Source organism: Mytilus edulis, chromosome 10 (assembly GCF_963676685.1).
Source record: "Mytilus edulis chromosome 10, xbMytEdul2.2, whole genome shotgun sequence".
Taxonomy (NCBI): Eukaryota; Metazoa; Mollusca; class Bivalvia; order Mytilida; family Mytilidae; genus Mytilus; species Mytilus edulis.
Window position 1 is genome coordinate 50,401,494 of NC_092353.1, and position 21,615 is coordinate 50,423,108.

The 21,615-nt window shown below is 33.1% G+C and overlaps 1 protein-coding gene across 1 annotated transcript; it reads right to left on the bottom strand.

The window, feature by feature from the left end:
* Positions 1-393: 393 nt before the first annotated feature.
* On the bottom strand, positions 394-20,060 carry LOC139491419 (mucin-2-like). Its single transcript, XM_071279107.1, has 10 exons — positions 19,890-20,060; positions 18,859-18,944; positions 13,213-16,845; positions 11,870-11,985; positions 8,663-8,721; positions 6,363-6,538; positions 5,941-6,106; positions 5,019-5,207; positions 3,777-3,918; positions 394-955 (listed from the first exon to the last, which is right to left on the bottom strand). The coding sequence occupies exons 2-10, from the start codon at positions 18,938-18,940 to the stop codon at positions 938-940; spliced, it is 4,581 nt and encodes a 1,526-aa protein (XP_071135208.1). The 5' UTR covers positions 18,941-18,944; positions 19,890-20,060; the 3' UTR covers positions 394-937.
* Between the last annotated feature and the right edge of the window lie 1,555 nt (positions 20,061-21,615).

Genomic DNA, 21,615 nt, shown 5'->3' on the forward strand with positions numbered 1-21,615 from the left:
AAATTCCAATAAAAAAGTGGTGCCAAATACGGCTAAGGTAATCTATACCTGGGATAAGAAAATCCTTAGTTTTTCGAAAAATTGTAAACAGGAAATTTAATAAAATAACCACATTATTAATATTCATGTCAACACCGAAGTGGTGTAAATAGTTTTCAAAGGTAAAAATACGTTCAAACCAACCGAAGGAACATTTGATCATTAAGAAGATAATTTCAGATATGCATTCTTTATTCATTCAAGTGAAAACATTCAATGTATAAAAATCAAAGTATTTCCAAGTCAGTTCAAAAGCACTGTTCTTAAGAAAATGTATATCCTCGGACACAAGCAGTCCACAATTTGTGGTATATACACCGTGGTAGTCATTAAGACAAGACACTAACAGTAATATGACTGCAATATTAGAACTATATTTCGAATTAATATTAACACAAAGTATAGTATTACACATGAATATTTTTAAAACAAATTGCATACATCATTAAATTCAATATGTTTATAAATTATAAAATAAAATGACCAGCAGTTTATATCAGCAAATGACCATGATCGAAGTATAAGTTTTAATTTTTCGAACTTGGCTATATACGACAGTTCACCCGGTACAACATCAATCATATTAGAACATGTATTATATTATCTCTGAACAAAAGATCATGGTACAAGATGTTCCTTAATTAAGATGCCAATTCCTTTCATTTATCATTTTAGAGAGCATCAAACTAACTCTTCGCTGCTGAGGTAAAATATGTCTAGTACATGTCTTGTCGAGTGCACCAAAATGTATATATTGCTTTTCCATCAGATTATCTTCTATATAGTACGAAGAAAATTATAGAAATGCAACATAAACCGATAACTCATAATGATGTACCAGTCTCTTCACTTTTATACTGGGAGACAGTTTCTTAGGGTTTGCATTCTGATTTCCTTACTATAGATCAGTACTTTCCTGTAATAGAAAAAAATTGACATGATTTGAGTGTACAATCGTCATTATAAATTGGCCATAGATTGACATTACATCTAAAACAAATACTACCCTTGAATAAAAACTTTGATGAAACAAATGTTACTATCCATGCTACCCCCTCCCCCCACACACACAGAAAGATAAGCCAACCAGTTTTGTAAAAGTGTAGGAGTTTGATAGAGTTCCAATGTTTTATACGTCTCATGTCATATGTTAGGCGTAAGTCATTGGTGTGGAATGTTAACGTTTTACGGTGTCCAATATTTATTTGGTTATTGCTCTTTTTATGTATTGTGTTATTGTCTAGACGATTTCGTTTTCAAATAAAGACTATTGAATTCTATTCTTCTTAAATCTTTTTTCTTTAAAAGATAAATGACAATTTTCTTATAAAATGTAAAATCTTTACTTTAAAAAAAGTTTTATTATTGATACTATTTATGTTTATGTCTGCAGTTTTATATATATTAAGTATTCAAATACTGTAAACCTGCGTATGTCGTGTTGTTACACCACTATACTTGACACTCAAATACACAATGGGATTCGTGTTGTTTATTCTTTAGTTTTCTATGTTGTGTCATGTGTGCTATTGTTTGTCTGTTTGTCCTTTTCATTTTTAGCCATGACGTTGTCAGTTTATTTTCGATTTATTAGTTTGACTGTCCCTCTGGTATCTTCCGTCCCTCTTTTAAACCCGCTGCATATATGTGTGTCCTCAAATCAGGAGCCAATAATGTTGCCGTAGTTCCTATTAGCAATAAAAGAGGGACGAAAGATACCAAAGGGACAGTCAAACTCATAAATCCAAAACAAACTGACAACGCCATGGCTAAAAATGAAAAAGACAAACAGAAAAACAATAGTACACACGACACAACATAGAAAACTAAAGAATAAACAACACGAACCCCACCAAAAACTAGGGGTGATCTCAGGTGCTCCGGAAGGGTAAGCAGATCCTGCTCCACATGTGGCACCCGTCGTGTTGCTTATGTGATTACAAATCCGGTAAATTGTCTAATTCGGTAGGTCATATTCATGAAAGGGAAGGGGATTGTAGTTACGACGTATGGAACATATCCGATATCATTTGTGAAACAGTTATTCCATAACGGTCAACCAACTCGTGATGGCGTCCGTAAAATTTACGAAGGGATGATTTCAACTTCACCATTTGGAACTCTTGGTTTAATAGCTTCCTTGTTAGCAGCAAACCTCTATCAAGAAAATCATGATAGGAAATGCAAGCACGGGAATATCGTATCAATTGGGAGATATATACCCCGTATGCAGGTGCTGCTGGAATGTTGCTACTTAGAAATGGAAAGTTCACAATTGGAAAGCTGAAATCATCTCTTTTGTCGTAAAGTTTTGTTTTCAACCGACCCTCATTGTCAATTTCTAGATGTAAGTCAAGATATGAAGCCGACGTAACTGTATCTGTAGTATCCTTTATCTCTAGTTCGATTGGATAGATGCGTTCCACATAGTCAATAACTGTTTCTTGATTATTGTTTAAGCAGTGATTTTCTCTTTTAAGCTTTCAGAACAAACTATATTACATAAAAAAGGCCGTTAGTTTTCTCGTTTTAATTGTTTTACATTGTCATGTCGTGGCCTTTTACAGCTGACTATGCGGTTTGGGCTTTGCTCATTGTTAAAGGCCGTATGGTGACCTATCGTCAATAATTGCTGTGTCATTTTGGTCTCTTGTTGAGAGTTGTCTCATTTGCAATAATACCACATCTCCTTTTTTATATATACTTTTAGGGTTTGGTTCAAATTGTAAGGCCATACGATAACGTAATTATATAATTAAGATTGAAATGGAAAATAGGAATGTGTTTAAGAGACAACAACAAGACAAACGAGTAGAAAACCGCTAAAGTTGTTTATATTCTCGTCCAAAATTCAATAATTGATATTCGTCTCATTGGCAATCAATGTATACCACATCTTCTGATTTGAAATAATTTTCGCCAATTTTTTTGTTAGAAAAGTCATTTTTGTTTGACTTCGCAGCAACTTGTTTTCGTTATATTTCAAAAAATAAAGATAACACGTTATAACATCATGCGTCCGATGCGCTTTTCTGGATTTACTTTCATTAGGAACGCTCAAATCGAATATTATACAGCCGATGATGTATAACTACCGAAAACGTTAAATCGCTCTTAACTAAAAAGTACCAATTGTTGATGTTTTTATATCAGAGAAGATTAATGTTTGACATTCACAAGGACCTACCGCGAAATTTTCTACTCTCAAAAGTCACGTAATAAATCGCACAAAAGAAGAGCCTGTGTTGATGAACATCTAGACATTTTCTGTGTTTGATCTGTGATATAATCCAATACAGTCAAATTCTCAAAAAGTCCAGCTTAATGTGGTCTACATAAACAAAGAGTTATTGATGGATGTACATCAGGTTGCTGTAAATTCTAATGGCATAAGGGTTTTCGAGAGGGTCGATCTTGCAGGTTCTGTTCGATCAATCACAGTATTCATACATGTTTTTGTAAGCAGATAATGATAATCTCCAGAAAATCGTTAATAGATTATTTCAAATTCCATACCTTTTTGTACTTCATGTCAATTATACTTTATAGTCGTTTACCTTTCCCCCCACATATGTCCAAATAAATGCGAGATTTTTGAGATAGTTTTATATAAACAACGATGAAATATTGAAGACTATGTTAGCATCATACATTGAATTCTAAACCGATGTCCAAAGCTTGGACCAAACAGGAGTGTGAAGCTAAACTCTTTAGCATTGTTTAAATTGAAAACTCACCAGAGTTGACTCAGTGTCCTCAATTCTATCAAACATATCACCAAGGTTTTTTAAATCATCATCATCATCATCATCATCGACTTCCCCTAACTGCACTTTTATGTCTCGACTATAGCTTTTACTTTCTACGTCGAACTCATGTCTGAAAATTTTATGAACAATAAATTTTCATCCTAATTGATAGACAATATTGTCTACAGGGTCATTTTAAAATCTGAATATGAATTTGTCACAAGAAAAGAAAAGCACATCAAGCGGAATTTATTTACACAATTTTAAGAACAGTGTTGTTCGTCAAATTGAGTTTTAAAATATCGTTAATGAATTATTGGATTGAAGGTAAAAAATCAACCTCATTTGAACCCGTATTTATGTAACCTTCCATTCAACCTTTAGAGGAGATTGGTTGCGAATTTTCAGCGTGTGGTTTATTTATCTAAAAGCAAGGAATGTAAACACTGAAAAGTGAAACAAAGGATCGAGACATCATGAACAACTATGTTGTTGATTGACCCAGCCCACAAAAACAAACTTTCTTTTATAGGTAGACGATGATATACAGATATTTGTGAAATATATAACATGAAAGCAAACAATCAAGATCGTACGTGCTTCTTGGTCTTTTTACATTTATGTTTATATCAGGTCATATGACCGTCGTCAGTGTTCCGAGGTTATCTCGATAGATGATTAGGTGACGTCTACTATAAATGCAATACAATACTAATATTCAAACATATTTAATAAATACAATTATCTATGATTTATAGAGTTCGAAATTGTGAAGTTGAAAACATCACTTCGTACATTTTACGGACGCCATCACGATTTTCTTGACCGTTATGGAATATCCTTTATACAAATGACATCGGATATGTTCCTTATGTTGTAACTACAATCCGTTCCCTTTTCAAGAATGTGACCTACCGATTTAGACTATTTACCGATTTTGTTATAACGTGAGCAACACGACGGATTCCACTTGTGGAGCAGGATCGTCTTACCCTTCCGGAGTACCTGAATTCACTCCCAGTTTTTTGGTGGAGTTCGTGTTGTTGTTGTTCCCCTATTTGTGACATTTTGTTCACACATCGTTTTCAATATAATGGACTTTGATGCGGCTGTCCCACAAGTGAGAGGTTTCGCGCTATAAAACCAGGTTCAATCCTCCATTTTCTTATTTTTTTTAATTAACTTTATACCTAGTATACATGTTTTTATAACGAACTGTCAAATACTAACATGCTGTATTTTCTGCTGTAGTGTTTATAAGAGCAGCAACCTAGACAAATCAAAAGGACAATAAAGACAATCCCAGCAGCGACCGAAACTCCAATTATTAATGGGTCATCATTCTTTTCTTCTACCTGTTTGTTGTTTACTAACTCGCAATTCATTCCACTATATACATGTTTTTCATTCTCCGGGCAACTGGAATATAAAAAGGGAAATAGAAATTATGCGAAAGGGAAGATATAATTTCATTATATTTTATCAATATTTAGTATGTTCAAAATAAACTTTCTCAAATCAACTGATCATGAAACATAATGAAAGAAAGGAATTATCTCAACCTACAAGAAAAATATTCAGAAGCTGTGACATATGTTTTGTATAAGACATACATGTATGCCTTACAACTACAATAATTACAGTTGATAATTTCCTAAAATTGATTGTCATCTGATTATTTAAGAACTTATTCAACGTTGCTCATAACATTTGCAATTTTTATTCATGAAAAATATCTCATCTTTAAGAACCTAGTTTGATGAATAAATTCACGCGGATTGTGGGTAAAAAAAAAGAATGCGTAGATTTTATCAATAAGAGAGAACCAAAGCTAGGCAGTCATTACTCGCATAAATTAGCTCAAAGATAAAACGTAAAAGAAAGCTTGAGAAAATAAACAACCGATAATTGAAAATCTTACAAATTGAAGGCGTGTTTTTCAGACCAAATAGTACTCAAAATTTTAGATTGGTAAATATATAATATATAAATTTCGACCTACTTGAAGACCACTTTTTGTTAATATAAGCAGGTTTTTCTCAAAAGATCAGTAGATCAAGTTAGACGTAATAAAGAAGTGAAATATAAGAAAACAAGTACATTTATTTTAGATACTGCATTTGCATATCAATAACGTATTTGTTAAGCTTACTTGCAAAACGCGTTGCTTTCATTTAAATAACATAGTCCACCATTGAGGCATACATGATTATTACATTTATGTTCACAAATTAACGATGATACAAGTGATTGTTTGCAAACGTATCCCGTTGGACAGATACCAGCGGCAGAACATTTATTTTCAAGCGTTGTTTTTGCTGAAATAAAAACAAAAATGCCAATTAATGGAAATCCTAATGATCTATTAAAAAATAATCAGCAGGAACGCTGTTGATAAAATAAATTCAAAAGCAATTTATTACTTAAAAGACAACTAGATTGAACAGTCATGGTTATAATAAACCGAAATTCTAATAAACAGAATGCATTCTTTTATCAACCACACTAAATATACTTGATTAAAAAAAACAATCAAGAACTTGATTGACATCATGACACAAACATTATATTTACCACTTCGAAGAAAATAGTTCCCATGGTCCTTTATGTAATCATCTGTTAAACTATAACCTTTAAATATTACAGAACTCTCTAGTGCATCCTTCTTTTCATGTAAATAGGCATAAACCTCGTCGCTGTCAGCAGATGCCAATACCTTAATTCGATAGTCTACAACGACACTGCCTTGTCTGAAACAGATAATACATTTATTTCTACTTGCGCTCAGAGGCTAATATGTCAACGATGAAAAACGTTTTGGCCAATCTACCAGTTCGGCCACAGTCGCTTCGGTCATATTGCTTGTTCGGCCATCTTATTTTAAGTTATTGCAAAGGGAAGAAAATAAATCTGCTTTTAGAATCAGAGGTCAAAATAACAAATGAAAAATACGTTTTAAATCTGCATTTAATCATATCCAATCATATTCAGCTCCAAGCGTTAAATACCCGCTAAATGATAAACATATTCTTTCCATATATTTTCCATACATTTTTCTTTTCTTTTTTGTTCATTTTTTTTATCATATTGGTGGTCTATACATTTATTGATAAAAGCAAGGACGTATGTACAATGTACTTAGTTATACGTCCTTGATAAAAGTTTGTATCAAAAAAGAGGAGCGAAAGATATCAAAAGGACATTCAAACTCATAAATAGAAAATAAACTGACAACGCCATTGCTAATTAAGAAAAAGTCAAACATACAAATCATAGTACACAAAATACACCATAGAAAAATAAAGACTAAGCAACACGAACCCGTCCACAACTAGGGGTTTTCTCAGGTGCTCCAGAAGGGTAAGCATGTCCTGCTCAAAATGTAGCACCCGTCGTGCAGCTCATGTTAGTACAAACCTGATAATACGTCTAATTCGGGAGGTCACATTCGCGAAAAGGGATTGTAGTTACGACATTAGGAGCATATCCATTATTATCTGTGAAATAGAATGTTTTAAGAAAAATCGTAAAATGCTGATTATTAATGAAATTTGTTAAGTATATAGAGTAGCCCTTTGAAGTTCCAAACCTGTAGCTAAAAAGGAAACCAAAATGGCGAATTCCTTAAAAATCATATCCTGTCATATTTAGGATATATCAGTGATGGTTTGAGAATTTTATGCAGTCGTATTTTTCTCAAACTTATGAGGGTAGGAATGCCCTCTATCGTCAAGCGTCTAACGTTCGTTGTTTTGCTAACGACTATTTGGTAATAAAGTAGCATTCCTTTTCAAAACGAATATGTCCGAACTGGTATTGTTGTCAATACGACCTATAGCCGAGCTGTTCGCGTGGCCGAAACATCTTGAAAGCTATGTCGCCAACGGGGCTTCTTAAAAGTTACGAACTTCTTTTAATTTTTGTAATTTATTTTCACTGTGAAAGCCAAACATTTACATACCCGCTAAAAAGAAATTTCATCCTCTCTTATTTTTTTTTCTTTTCTGTTCTTCCCTTATTTTACACCAGGTTCATAAACTTACGCCACACACAGTAAAAATCTACAGAAAATTACCCTTCTCCTTGTGCTAATATGATCATATTATACTTGCATGCATGAAAGAATAAAGAAAGGAAAGTATCACAAAAAACAAGTTACCTGGATCAGTTTTACTGTTCATAACATGTTGAAATTCGATACACTTTGGGATTTCTAAGCCTAGGCATACACTGCCTCAGCCGTCTCAATAATAGCAAAACATTCGTCTGCTCTTTATTTTTATCAAATGTTTCCTATTGATGATTAAGACATTTTGACTCATTCTCTTTCGAATCGACTAACGAGATTTGAACATCCGCTAATTACTGACGCCTTTAATTGGTTCATTTTTTTTCTCTCGAAATATTCGTTTTTTTTTATAAACGGTCTTCTACTTTGTATTTGGCCTTCTAACTGCTTTAAGACAAGCACAACTCATGGGTTGTTTTGTAGATGAAACGCGCGCCTGGTGTAGTAAATTAGAAGGCTTATATCTTTTCTTTATTTGTTTGAACATACAGTACTAAACTTAATGCTTATAAAACTAACTTTGAATACTACAAAGAACTTCAAAAGTGTAATCTAACGAAATTGTATCAGAAGGTTTTTAAATAACTGTTGAAGAATGATATAATGTATTGGTTGACACATCGCTAAATCAAATTTATTGCATCAATTGATTCGTCCACCCACTAGACAACGAAAACAATGGCCGAAAGAAACCAGCACGGAAGTCATTTATCCAGAATCAAGCTGCCATAATCATGATATACAAAGGAAAAGTAATTTCACACAGACATCATAAAATGGATGACTAATATATACAGATACTTACATGAACCTTACAATTGATAATGATATAAACCCTGGCATAGGCTTGTACATCACCAGCAACTGAAAATATGCAAGGAACTTATTCTACTTAAAAATTCATAGCAACTGTTTAAACATCTTACGCTAAACTTAATTTTTTGTTTTTAGTTTTTAGCGTCAACAATGGCCAAAAACAATTCAACCTTCTTTGATTAAGAAGCAAATAACGTCTACGGCATTTTTGGAAAATCTTCACTAATTTTCATAACAAGCAGAGTAAAGAAATACTTCTTTAATCATTATTCTGTCATGTTTTCAGTGAATCAGAATGCAACGAGAATAAAAAAGTGTTTTATTTCACCAAATATTGGTTGCAACTGGTACACAACACGACTTTGTATAATTTGGAGTTTAGTATGCCGTCCATTATCACTGAACTAGTATAAATACTTGTTAAGGGACCAGCTGAAGGACGCCTCCGGGTGCGGGAGTTTCTCGCTGCATTGAAGACCTGCTGGTGACCTTCTGATGTTGACTGTTCAATGGTCGGGTTGTTGTCTCTTTGACATATTCCCCATTTCCATTCTCAATTTTATTTACCAATTTTTTATTACATTTTTAGTCCAATATATAATTTAGGTAATGACAAAATGTTTGAACCTGGTTTTGGTAACATAACTCAAGAATGGATACAAGTGGTCCTTCACATGATTTTGTTTAAATGATTTCAGTTTTTCAAAAATGTTTTTTAATCTTCATTATGAGTGGTTGTTATCACTTCATAATTCAACAAAATAATTCTGAAAAGGGGACTTCAACTATATATTCAAAGTTTTGCATTATTTTAATAATACTATCTAACTTGGTTTTTAATTCATTTGACAAGGATAAATTTATGCTGATAATGGATCAGCAATCATTTTGTATAAGAAAAGAATACTATCTTCACTTTGTTGACCGAGAAAAAGTACACCATCATGCTAAGAATTGCTGAAAAGTGTTAAGCGAAAACTGATTATTATTTGTATCTTCCGAATTGGCCGTTTCAGAATCTAAAGGACTATGGGTAATTTCATTGTTCGTACCCTAAAATGAAAATAACGCCACGTCATTGGTTGAACTTCCATTGTTTAGGACGATTTTAACCAATCACGACGTTTTGGTGTACACTTTTGAATATATTACCCAGAATGCATTAGATTGTTAAACGGCGAATGATCGATGAGATTTGAGCATCAGTAAGCTACGTTTGCTAAAAGTTTGTGATTATTGATGTTTCACTATTGCGAATACCTTTAGATCTACTCTTCCAGAACTTTATATCAGCTTAACATGTTAAACAATCATAATACATACTGCGAATTTCTCCACTATTGAAAACTGACCGCAACGATGTAGTCAAATATATTGAAAGTAACGTTTAACACCAAAAAAATCAAACAATGTTAAACAAGTATATACTATGACCCAAGAAAAAAATTGTAGACAAATCATATCCTATAACAAGATGATTCATAACTTTACATTATTAAAAAGCACGATTGTCAAAACCTTAACTATTCTGAGTAAGGAAAATATAAGGTAATAGGTTATGTGTTCGTTTTAGGATGTTAGATTGATAGAGCATCGATTTCCACAATGTGTCTGTTCATCGTTTTGTCGACATTGTGTAATACAACACTTAACACTACTATTTTGTTAAAGATATTCTAAAAATCTATTCAAATGTTAAATGTCACACACGTACAACATGAACAACTTAAAAGACTGTGTACCACACAAAGGAACATGTAATTGAAAATACATGACAGTAGAAAGCACTCAAACATAAGATTTTAAACGTTACAAGAGATGATATTATGATATATGAGAGAGACGAAGGAATGTTATAAATATTAATTTAGATAGGGAATTATAATTGCATGCGTAGAGTTATGGCTGTTATCAAATTCTATACCAATTAAGTTATTGAAAAAATACAATTACACAACTTTTGTACAGTTGACTAGTAAACTTTGTAATATGAAATCTACACGAAAACTGTCTTACTTTCAATCATTCCATGGACAAATGCATAGAAACAATGTTTCTTAAACTGTTAATCTTGTGGTATAATGGTTAAATATCTAAAAACAAATATTTGAACGAAAAAATAATTTAATTCCATGTTTTCCGATTACAGAATATGTTTCGTTTTAAAAACTGCATTGTTCGGAAATATCAATCTAACTGTTGTTAGGGCAACCTTTCAAAAATATATTGTATATGAGCAAAGGATTATATACATTTATTTCCAGTGCTTGAGTGAGATATGAATGATTTGTTCACCAAAGAAAGAAAAACATATTTCACGAGGGCATCGAGTGTGGAGAAATCTTCATATCTTCCTAAGCAAAGGGAAATTTATCTTTTATTCCACTGGCTATTTTTTTCACATCTGAACATAATATATTAATTTACATAATTGTTTTTTTATCCGTTTTTTTTTTAACTTAACATATTTTGATATGTTCCTGTGATATGAATAGCAAAACATAATATTGTAAAAAATGATAATTTAAAAGATGATGTATTGGTCCAATGAATACTTTGAAATTTAAACGACATATTTGTATATCAAATGTACTTTAAAAAAGTCGCTATAATACAGAAAAGACTTCCTTACTCACAACAGGTTGACGAACATTGAATATGATACTCAAGGTTAAAAAACAGTAACCGCCGAGTCCTATAAATAAACATTTATTGAAACAAGTAAACGCAGTTATTTGCTTAGATGTTTTAGCCAGATAACTGAAAGGTTTTGGAATAATGCTGAGATTTAGATACATTCACATCAATCCTAAGGGTTTAACATCATATGTTAGATTATGATTAAAATGATAAATACATCGGTTATTTTAAAATTTCTGTTTACGTTTCAACATGCCACATTTTGCATACAAAAACCGTGCGGGTAACAAAAACAGACACTCTATTACCAGAGATCGGTACAGCATATACTTAGATCGGCATTCTCTTTTCTACCTACAAATCCTCTTCGTTCCCGGTTGGACATAAGACTATATGTTCCCGATTGAGACATCATCGAATCAACAATATGTTGACAACCATATATAAAAATGTCTAGCTATTTGAATCCCATTATTTGCAGGAATAATTGCACTCATACACATCAATTTGAAAAGCTTGATTTCTATTTATGTATCTTCTTAATTTAAAATCTTACCTCTTCACTTATGTGTTTACTGATAGTCTGGTACGCTTCAGTATGGGGATAGTAGTAATCGTTTGTCCAATTAATACACAAAGATATCGTCAATTTAATGGTAAAATATGCTGAATCTGAAAAAAAACCCATAGTACTTTAAGATTATGGAAGCAGTTGCACTTATACTAGTATATCGTTCAATCTGTATAAATATTGAGACACTTCTGAAACCTGAATACTGCTGGGTGTCTCACCAATTATGAAAGAGGGCAAAATATATTCATAAGTCCTGATTAAAACATACTTAATAGATTTTCATCTAAGCGATTAATTACTTTGTGTGTGTGATTGCTTAGGTGGGTGTGACTGCTTTTCATTAGCTAAAGGAGTTATCTTGGTACAGTAATTACTGTCTTTGCCGGTTGTCCCAAGTTATAATTCAATCATTCGAAATTATATTGTTTTTAAAAATCTTAAGGATGTTCGCTTGTCATGTTTTGGAATTTTAGTCAGATTATCGAAATCCGCTGGTTTTATCCATTTGAATGCCTTAAAAAATTTGACCATGAACCCCCATTTTTCTTTTTATAAATCTTTTACGTGTAAATATGAGCCATTTGTAAAAGTCTTACAAAATCTTATTTATCTTTTTATAGTTTTTTGAGAAAAATCAAGAGAGAAAATTTCCCCTCCAAAATTCCAATGGCTAATATCTCGAATACAAGCACATTGACATCTATATTTTTTTGGATTTTTTGATTCCTCAATTACATTTTTGTAATCCCCTATCAATATTTACTAGTTTTATGGAAAGTTATTTATTTTGAAATTTAGCAGCAAACATCCTTAATACATTTTATGTTGTCATACTATTCACTGGTTTGCCTATTAACTCCTTTTTTATGTCAAACATAATAATTCAAAATATTATCTTAATTTTGAATAATAAAGTGACATCGCGAAATTTTAAATATAATTCAAAGCAATACTTTTATTATTTTAGGTATTGTAAATTCCTAATCATTCGTTAGGTTCTAATGAAATGTAGATTTCTTTTGCATAGTCAAACCACCAATTGTAATGTTTAACAATATAAATTATCCTATAATTTGTGAATTAACTTTTGTACTACAATCATTGTTATTGATGCCCAAGGTTCATATGAGAAAAAAACCCACTATTACTTGTAATAATTAATAATTGAATGGGCCTTTATGCTGCCATAATTATCAATTGCTTATAAAAGTTGAAAGGTACTTGATACATGATAATGAAAGGGGACAACATAAAGCTTTTGCTTAGGTTTTCCGTCATTTAAAACCATTTTCATATATACAAAAATGCATAACTAAACAGCTTACCGAGAAGTAGTTCCTGATTATCATACTTTGCTACCTTGGCTGCATAAGATAGTGGTGTTGACACAGAAATATTACACCAACCTCCCACTGTATAACAATAATATTCACATATAAACTTCTCTGATGGCGTTGTTGTTGGTGTTGTTGTCATGTCAGTCGTTGTAATTTCTGGTGTCGTAGTAGCTTCAGTCGTTGTAATCTCTGGTGTCGTAGTAGCTTCAGTCGTTGTAATCACTGGTGTAGTAGTAGCTTCAGTTGTTGTAATCTCTGGTGTAGTAGTAGCTTCAGTCGTGGTTATCTCTGGTGTAGAAGTAGCTTCAGTTGTTGTGATCTCTAGTGTAGTAGTAGCTTCAGTTGTTGTGATCTCTAGTGTAGTAGTAGCTTCAGTAGTTGTTATCACTGGTGAAGAAGTAGCTTCAGTTGTTGTAATCTCTGGTGTAGTAGTAGCTTCAGTCGTGGTTATCTCTGATGTAGTAGTAGCTTCAGTCGTGGTTATCTCTGGAGTAGTAGTAGCTTCAGTTGTTGTGATCTCTAGTGTAGTAGTAGCTTCAGTAGTTGTTATCACTGGTGTAGTAGTAGCTTCAGTTGTGGTGATCTCTAGTGTAGTAGTAGCTTCAGTAGTTGTTATCACTGGTGTAGTAGTAGCTTCAGTAGTTGTTATCACTGGTGTAGTAGTAGCTTCAGTAGTTGTTATCACTGGTGTAGTAGTAGCCTCAGTTGTTGCAATCTCTGGTGTAGTAGTAGCTTCAGTTGTTGTAATCTCTGGTGTAGTAGTAGCCTCAGTCGTGGTTATCTCTGGTGTAGTAGTAGCTTCAGTTGTGATCTCTAGTGTAGTAGTAGTTTCAGTAGTTATAACTGGTGTAGTAGTAGCTTCAGTCGTTGTTATCTCTGGTGTAGTAGTAGCTTCAATCGTGGTTATCTCTAGTGTAGTAGTAGCTTCAGTCGTGGTTATCTCTGGTGTAGTAGTAGCTTCAGTTGTTGTGATCTCTAGTGTAGTAGTAGCTTCAGTAGTTGTTATCACTGGTGTAGTAGTAGTTTCAGTTGTTGTAATCTCTGGTGAATTAGTAGCTTCAGTTGTTGTTATCTCTGGTGTAGTAGTAGCTTCAGTTGTTGTTATCACTGGTGTAGTAGTAGCTTCAGTCGTGGTTATCTCTGGTGTAGTAGTAGCTTCAGTTGTTGTAATCTCTGGTGTAGTAGTAGATTCAGTCGTGGTTATCTCTGGTGTAGTAGTAGCTTCAGTTGTGGTGATCTCTAGTGTAGTAGTAGCTTCAGTAGTTGTTATCACTGGTGTAGTAGTAGCTTCAGTTGTTGTAATATCTGGTGTAGTAGTAGCTTCAGTTGTTGTAATCTCTGGTGTAGTAGTAGCTTCAGTTGTTGTGATCTCTAGTGTAGTAGTAGCTTCAGTAGTTGTTATCACTGGTGTAGTAGTAGTTTCAGTTGTTGTAATCTCTGGTGTAGTAGTAGCTTCAGTTGTTGTAATCTCTGGTGTAGTAGTAGATTCAGTCGTGGTTATCTCTGGTGTAGTAGTAGCTTCAGTTGTTGTGATCTCTAGTGTAGTAGTAGCTTCAGTAGTTGTTATCACTGGTGTAGTAGTAGCTTCAGTTGTTGTAATATCTGGTGTAGTAGTAGCTTCAGTTGTTGTAATCTCTGGTGTAGTAGTAGCTTCAGTTGTTGTGATCTCTGGAGTAGTAGTAACTTCAGTAGTTGTTATCACTGGTGTAGTAGTAGCTTCAGTTGTTGTAATATCTGGTGTAGTAGTAGCTTCAGTTGTTGTAATCTCTGGTGTAGTAGTAGCTTCAGTTGTTGTGATCTCTAGTGTAGTAGTAGCTTCAGTAGTTGTTATCACTGGTGTAGTAGTAGTTTCAGTTGTTGTAATCTCTGGTGTAGTAGTAGCTTCAGTTGTTGTAATCTCTGGTGTAGTAGTAGATTCAGTCGTGGTTATCTCTGGTGTAGTAGTAGCTTCAGTTGTTGTGATCTCTAGTGTAGTAGTAGCTTCAGTAGTTGTTATCACTGGTGTAGTAGTAGCTTCAGTTGTTGTAATATCTGGTGTAGTAGTAGCTTCAGTTGTTGTAATCTCTGGTGTAGTAGTAGCTTCCGTAGTTGTTATCACTGGTGTAGTAGTAGCTTCAGTAGTTGTTATCACTGGTGTAGTAGTAGCTTCAGTTGTTGTAATCTCTGGTGTCGTAGTAGCTTCAGTCGTTATCTCCGGTGTCGTAGTAGCTTCAGTTGTTGTAATCTCTGGTGTAGTAGTAGCTTCAGTCGTGGTTATCTCTGGTGTAGTAGTAGCTTCAGTTGTTGTGATCTCTAGTGTAGTAGTAGCTTCAGTAGTTGTTATCACTGGTGTAGTAGTAGCTTCAGTTGTTGTAATCTCTGGTGTAGTAGTAGCTTCAGTCGTTGTAATCTCTGGTGTAGTAGTAGCTTCAGTTGTTGTGATCTCTAGTGTAGTAGTAGCTTCTGTTGTAATCTCTAGTGTAGTAGTAGCTTCAGTTGTTGTTATTTCTGGAGTAGTAGTAGCTTCAGTCGTTGTGATCACTGGTGTAGTAGTAGCTTCAGTTGTTGTGATCTCTAGTGTAGTAGTAGCTTCAGTCGTTGTTATCTCTGGTGTAGTAGTAGCTTCAATCGTAGTTATATCTGGAGTAGTAGTAGCTTCAGTCGTTGTTATCTTCGGAGTAGTAGCTTCAGTCGTAGTTATCTCTGGTGAAGTAGAAGCTTCAGTTGTTGTAATCTCTGGTGTAGTAGTAGCTTCAGTAGTGGTTATCTCTGGTGTAGTAGTAGCTTCAGTGGTGGTTATCTTCGGAGTAGTTGTAGCTTCAGTTGTTGTGATCTCTAGTGTAGTAGTAGCTTCAGTCGTAGTTATCTCTGGTGTAGTAGTAGCTTCAGTCGTGGTTATCTTCGGAGTAGTAGTAGCTTCAGTTGTTGTGATCTCTATTGTAGTAGTAGCTTCAGTTGTTGTAATCTCTGGTGTAGTAGTAGCTTCAGTTGTTGTAATCTCTGGTGTAGTAGTAGCTTCAGTCGTGGATATCTCTGGTGTAGTAGTAGCTTCAGTCGTAGTAATCACTGGTGTAGTAGTAGCTTCGGTCGTAGTTATCACTGGTGTAGTAGTAGCTTCGGTCGTTGTAATCTCTGGTGTAGTAGTAGCCTCAGTCGTTGTTATCTCTGGTGTAGTAGTTGCTTCAGTCGTGGTTATCTCTGGTGTAGTAGTAGCTTCGGTCGTTGTTATCTCTGGCGTAGTAGTAGCTTCAGTCGTTGTTATCTCTGGAGTAGTATTAGATTCAGTCGTTGTGATCACTGGTGTAGTAGTAGCTTCAGTCGTTGTTATCTCTGGCGTAGTAGTAGATTCAGTCGTTGTTATCTCTGGAGTAGTAGTAGCTTCAATCGTTGTGATCACTGGCGTAGTAGTAGCTTCAGTCGTAGTTATCTCTGGAGTAGTAGTACCTTCAGTCGTTGTGATCACTGGTGTAGTAGTAGCTTCGGTCGTTGTTATCTCTGGAGTAGTAGTAGGTTCAGTCGTTGTGATCTCTAGTGTAGTAGTTGCTTCGGTCGTTGTTATCTCTGGTGTAGTTGTAATCTCTGCGGTTGTTGTCATTTCCTGTGTTGTTAGTACATGACAGTAGCTTTCACAAACATCTGCAACTGAAAACCCAAATCAAAGTTTCAATAAGATTTTATAATGACTTCATACATTATGTCGCTGTGTATATATATTATTTTTTAATTCTATATCATATTTTATTAAACATTTTTCTAAAGGGAGTCAAGTAGGAAAGTATGAATTTTGTAATTTCTATATATACTGGGTAAACGCATAAATCCACATCATCTCACATTTGATTAGCATTATTTGAAAAGCTCCGTTTGGTTTCTTATTGGAATACATGCCAAGTTCTATTTTGTAGGCATTGCGGTACTCTTTGTGTCAAAGATAGTATACATATCTGGTTGGATAAAGCCTCTATATCTAGTTAACTAAGAGCAAAGAATAGCTGAATTTCACAGGTAGATGTACATCGGAAAGACTATGGTCATGTGCAATTAGAAGAAATTCCCATGACCAAAATTATATTACAGTTGTTTTTCACTCGTTTTGTTGTTTGATGACGTGTTTGATTTTGTCCGTTTTATCGAAGTCCCCTTTTTTTAATTTCCTTGGAGTTTGGTATTTTTGTTATACTTTGTAGGGTTCAGTTGCTTTCGTTTACTTTGTAAACTTCATTTAGTTTTTTGTCCGAATATTTAGTTTTCTAATACTTTGTGATCAGCAATCGTTGACAATAAAACAACTTTGTCTAAAATGCATCTATACTAGGTATGCATAACAATATGGTATTAGATGGAGACCTATCTATGGAACGCCATGACTGTCTTCTGATGTTGATTTTTTAATATGTTCGGTGTTTTATGCATTATGTTCAGTAGTATGTATATTATGTTCAGTTGTTTTGACTTATAATAATGAAACTACTGAACATAATAACCAAAGCAACGAACATAATGTCAAAACTACTGAACATAATATGAAAACGACTGAAGATAATATGAAAACTACTGAACACAATATACATACAACTGAACATAATGCATAAAGCACCGAACATATTAAACAATTAACATCAGAAGAAGTCGTGGCGTTCCATACCTATCGTACCAATAGAATAGTTCATGATGCATTGTCTGTCATCAAGTTGTTCATTTCTTACATATGAAGCAGGATCTGCTTAACCTTCCGGAGCACATGAGATCACCCCTAGTTTTTAGTTGGGTTCGTGTTTTGGTATTTCTTTAGTTTTCTATGTTGTTTCATGTAATCTATTGTTTGTCTGTTTGTCTTCTTTCATTTTTAGCCAGGCGTTGTCAGTTTTTGTGAGTTTGTCCCTCTGGTATATTCCGTCCCACTTTTAGATACATCGTGACTTACAATCTTGTTACTATAAACCATCTTGAGAAGGTGAAGCAGTCAGTCACATAACATAGTTCAACAGTAACTGTACAATTCATAGTCTATGTCTAATTAAAAGTCCTGGTCATGATTTTGATATTATGTGACTAACGATTATTATACTTGTTAAATATACATATTTTAAGAATAAATTAAGCAGCCTCCCACAAACATACGTCAATCTCACATATATTTGGTTCTTCGTTTACTTCGATGGACTATTTTCAAACAGCAAGTTACCGACAATCATACACAATTTAGAGTATGATGAATTTAAGAAAAATCGTAATGTCTCCCTTTCTCATCTGAATATTGAGGACAAAAGGGAAAACGTTTGCGTCGACAATCAACAAAACCTTATTCCACAAAGTTCATAGAGTCGTAACAAAATTTGTCACAGGCATGTAATAGGTATACCGGAGCTGGTTTTGTTTTATTTATTTGAATATTTGTTTATTATATTTTTATTGAATGAATGTATGAATCTTTAATTGCAAAAGCATAAGCATGCTAAGACAAAATTAACAATACATATTACATAACATAAAACATGAATAGACAGCAGAGAACAATAGTAAAATAAAAGACATCTAAAGTATTTTGAGTATATTAGATCGAATTACATAGAACATAATAACATACTAGTAATTTAACAGTAAATTTAGTAATTTGATTGTGGTTATTATTGTACTGCTCTAAGAATATCTTACCAGTAAAACATTGCGCATTCGATGTAGATATGCCTTTCAAAATAAGCAATGACGAAATGGCCAGTAAATCTGAATAGATCATTGTTCTGAAAGAAATAAGATTTTCATTATCAGCATTTATGTGTTATATCTTGTAAAAAATAATTCCCAAGTGGTGATATTTTGAATGAGAAGGGTTTGAATAAGACATGTGTCGTATCAAAAGGAGGCAATGTCCATACAAGTTTAAAGGCGTGTGTAAAATTTTATAGTTTACATTTTATAGTTGTTTTTATTTTATTTTTTTTGTCCTACCTTTTATTTGTGATGACATTATATTACTAATTTCTGATCTCTCCTTTTTCGAGATAACTTTTGTCGACCAATTTCTGTTCTTTATAAGAGATTTTGTTTCGCTTTTACATAATATATGATATGTACCAGGAATAAAGACTTGCAATATGCACATTTTTCTAGTCTAGTTATTTCTGTCAATTTAAATCTATTTTAAAATATTAACAAAAGAGTTCCTGGTATTGCATATTTTAAATAGATGTTATTATGAATGTGAACAATATATAATCTACAAAAAGATTTTGTTTTAATTCGGATATTACATTTGACATATGTTAAAAGATAAAATTGAGAATGGAAATGGGGAATGTGTCAAAGAGACAACAACCCGACCAAATAAAAAACAACAGCAGAGGGTCACCAACAGGTCTTCAACGTAGCGAGAAATTCCCGCACCCGGAGGCGTCCTTCAGCTGGCCCCTAAACAAATATATACTAGTCCAGTGATAATGAACGCCATACTAATTTCCAAATTGTACACAAGAAACTAAAATTAAAATAATACAAGACTATATGTCTTCATATCTTTTTTGAATATACAAAATGTAACAGTATATATATATACTTATCATTATTACATGATGGAATTGATCGTATAATTGCCATTAAAACAAGAAAATTGTATAAATGGCATGTCTTCTGCTGCATCCATTTTTTAAAAATAAATTTTACATTAATAGGTAATATTTTATACATACTTATGATTTTTTCAACCTTCAGTCTGGTCAGCAACATCAGAATCCAGATTTGATAAATTTAAATACTTCTAGTATATAGATTTATTCAGGTAGTTAAATACGACAGGTATTTCAACAACATTTCTGAGAATTGCATTTTTACTGGTATGGAGTAAAAGGACTCACATAACTGTTTTGAATAAATAATGTACTTGTCACAACCTATACTCCTAAATATATTAAATTCAAAGATGTTTATAAATATTTTCAGTTCTTTTATGTGCTAACAAAACATTATTTTTCTAAGTAAAATAACCCGTAAACGTTAAAGAATGACAATGGATATGATTCTGTAACGTCAAACATTAGTATTATGTTATCAACATTTATTTTATGGCTTAATGAATAACCATGATATTATTCAAATTATAAATCTACGTTTTCATGTTGATCCAAACAATTTCCTAGAAAATTGCATATTGGACAAGCAGTTAATCATATGCATACCTTAGTTGATAATTTTGGCTCTTTGTAATTTACCAAATGAATTGTGTTTATCCACTAATACCTTTTTTTTATAAACAAACATACGGATAAATTCACTGAAAAATACTGTTAATTTTCTATTTAGTACATTTAAGTTGATAGAATACTGACATCTTTTGCTAGATTGCAATTGCGAAATACTTGTAATTTTAAAAAGTAAAATAACAAATATTCTGAACTCCGAGGAAATACCGTATAGCGGATTTTTTTCGCGGGGTGTAACTTTTCGCTTATTTTCGCGGATAGGACAAAATACCTAAAATGAATTCCACTTACATAGAAGTGTACAAACAAAGGTATTGATACAAGTTTTAAATCCGAGTAAAAAATAGAGAACTCAAGATTGCACACAAGGTTAAAATGTCCCCCCGACAAACTGAATTCATATAAGACTTTGTTAAACTTATTATGAACGCTTATAATAACGACTATCGCTCGCTACTGCATGTATTGATATTTATTTTGTTTATGTAATATTTCAAACTCAGTCAACCATTTCAAAAAATCAATTTTAATAATGTAAAGTGATCTTATTTTAAAAAATATGAATGGAAAGAATGGATTTAAATTTCATCTTTACACAATATATTTTCAAACCTCCATAGTTTTGTTAGATATAAATTTTTCTTGTTCAAGGTTAAAGCTATTCACATAGTTTTAGTTACAAAAATGTACATAGATGAAAATATACCCTTGCACTAAAATAAATGCATAAGCTAAATTAATGAGCTTGATTGATTGGAGAGTGCTCATGAAACAAAAAACTGATCACACAGAAATATGAAGATAAACGACTAAAGTCGACACTGTCATAATCAGGGATTGGTTGAACGATATGATGTTACTGTGTCTCAACTTACTTGTGTAGAGAATGTTTTCCTGGTCTTCTACTGTCACCTCAATTCTAATACCAGAATAGTTGTGGGATCTGTAAATGTACCGACTGTGTCTTCTTTCATGTTGTTCCATATAGACAAAACGTGAATTCGCATTGGAGTTATATAAATACCGACAGAGGAAGAGAAGCTGAACTTTTTGGGTCTTATTACTTATATTTTTTTTATCGAGCTTATTTGATATTTTTTTGGGTCGAAACTCGCTTCTAGCATACACAATTTCAATCCTGATATCTATAAGAAGTTCATTTACCCTGTTGACAAATAAAGTACATGGGAAAATGCGTGTACCAAGTCAGGAATAT

What these genes read in the sequence shown, in the direction of transcription:
- LOC139491419 (XM_071279107.1), bottom strand. Translation starts at nt 18,940, where the DNA reads ATGATCTATTCAGATTTACTGGCCATTTCGTCATTGCTTATTTTGAAA. An exon ending in GTAAACACATAAGTGAAGAG is followed by an intron (nt 8,722 to 11,869) that starts GTAAGATTTTAA and finishes GCATATTTTCAG; the next exon opens with TTGCTGGTGATGTACAAGCC. An exon ending in GAACTATTTTCTTCGAAGTG is followed by an intron (nt 6,107 to 6,362) that starts GTAAATATAATG and finishes TTTTTATTTCAG; the next exon opens with CAAAAACAACGCTTGAAAAT.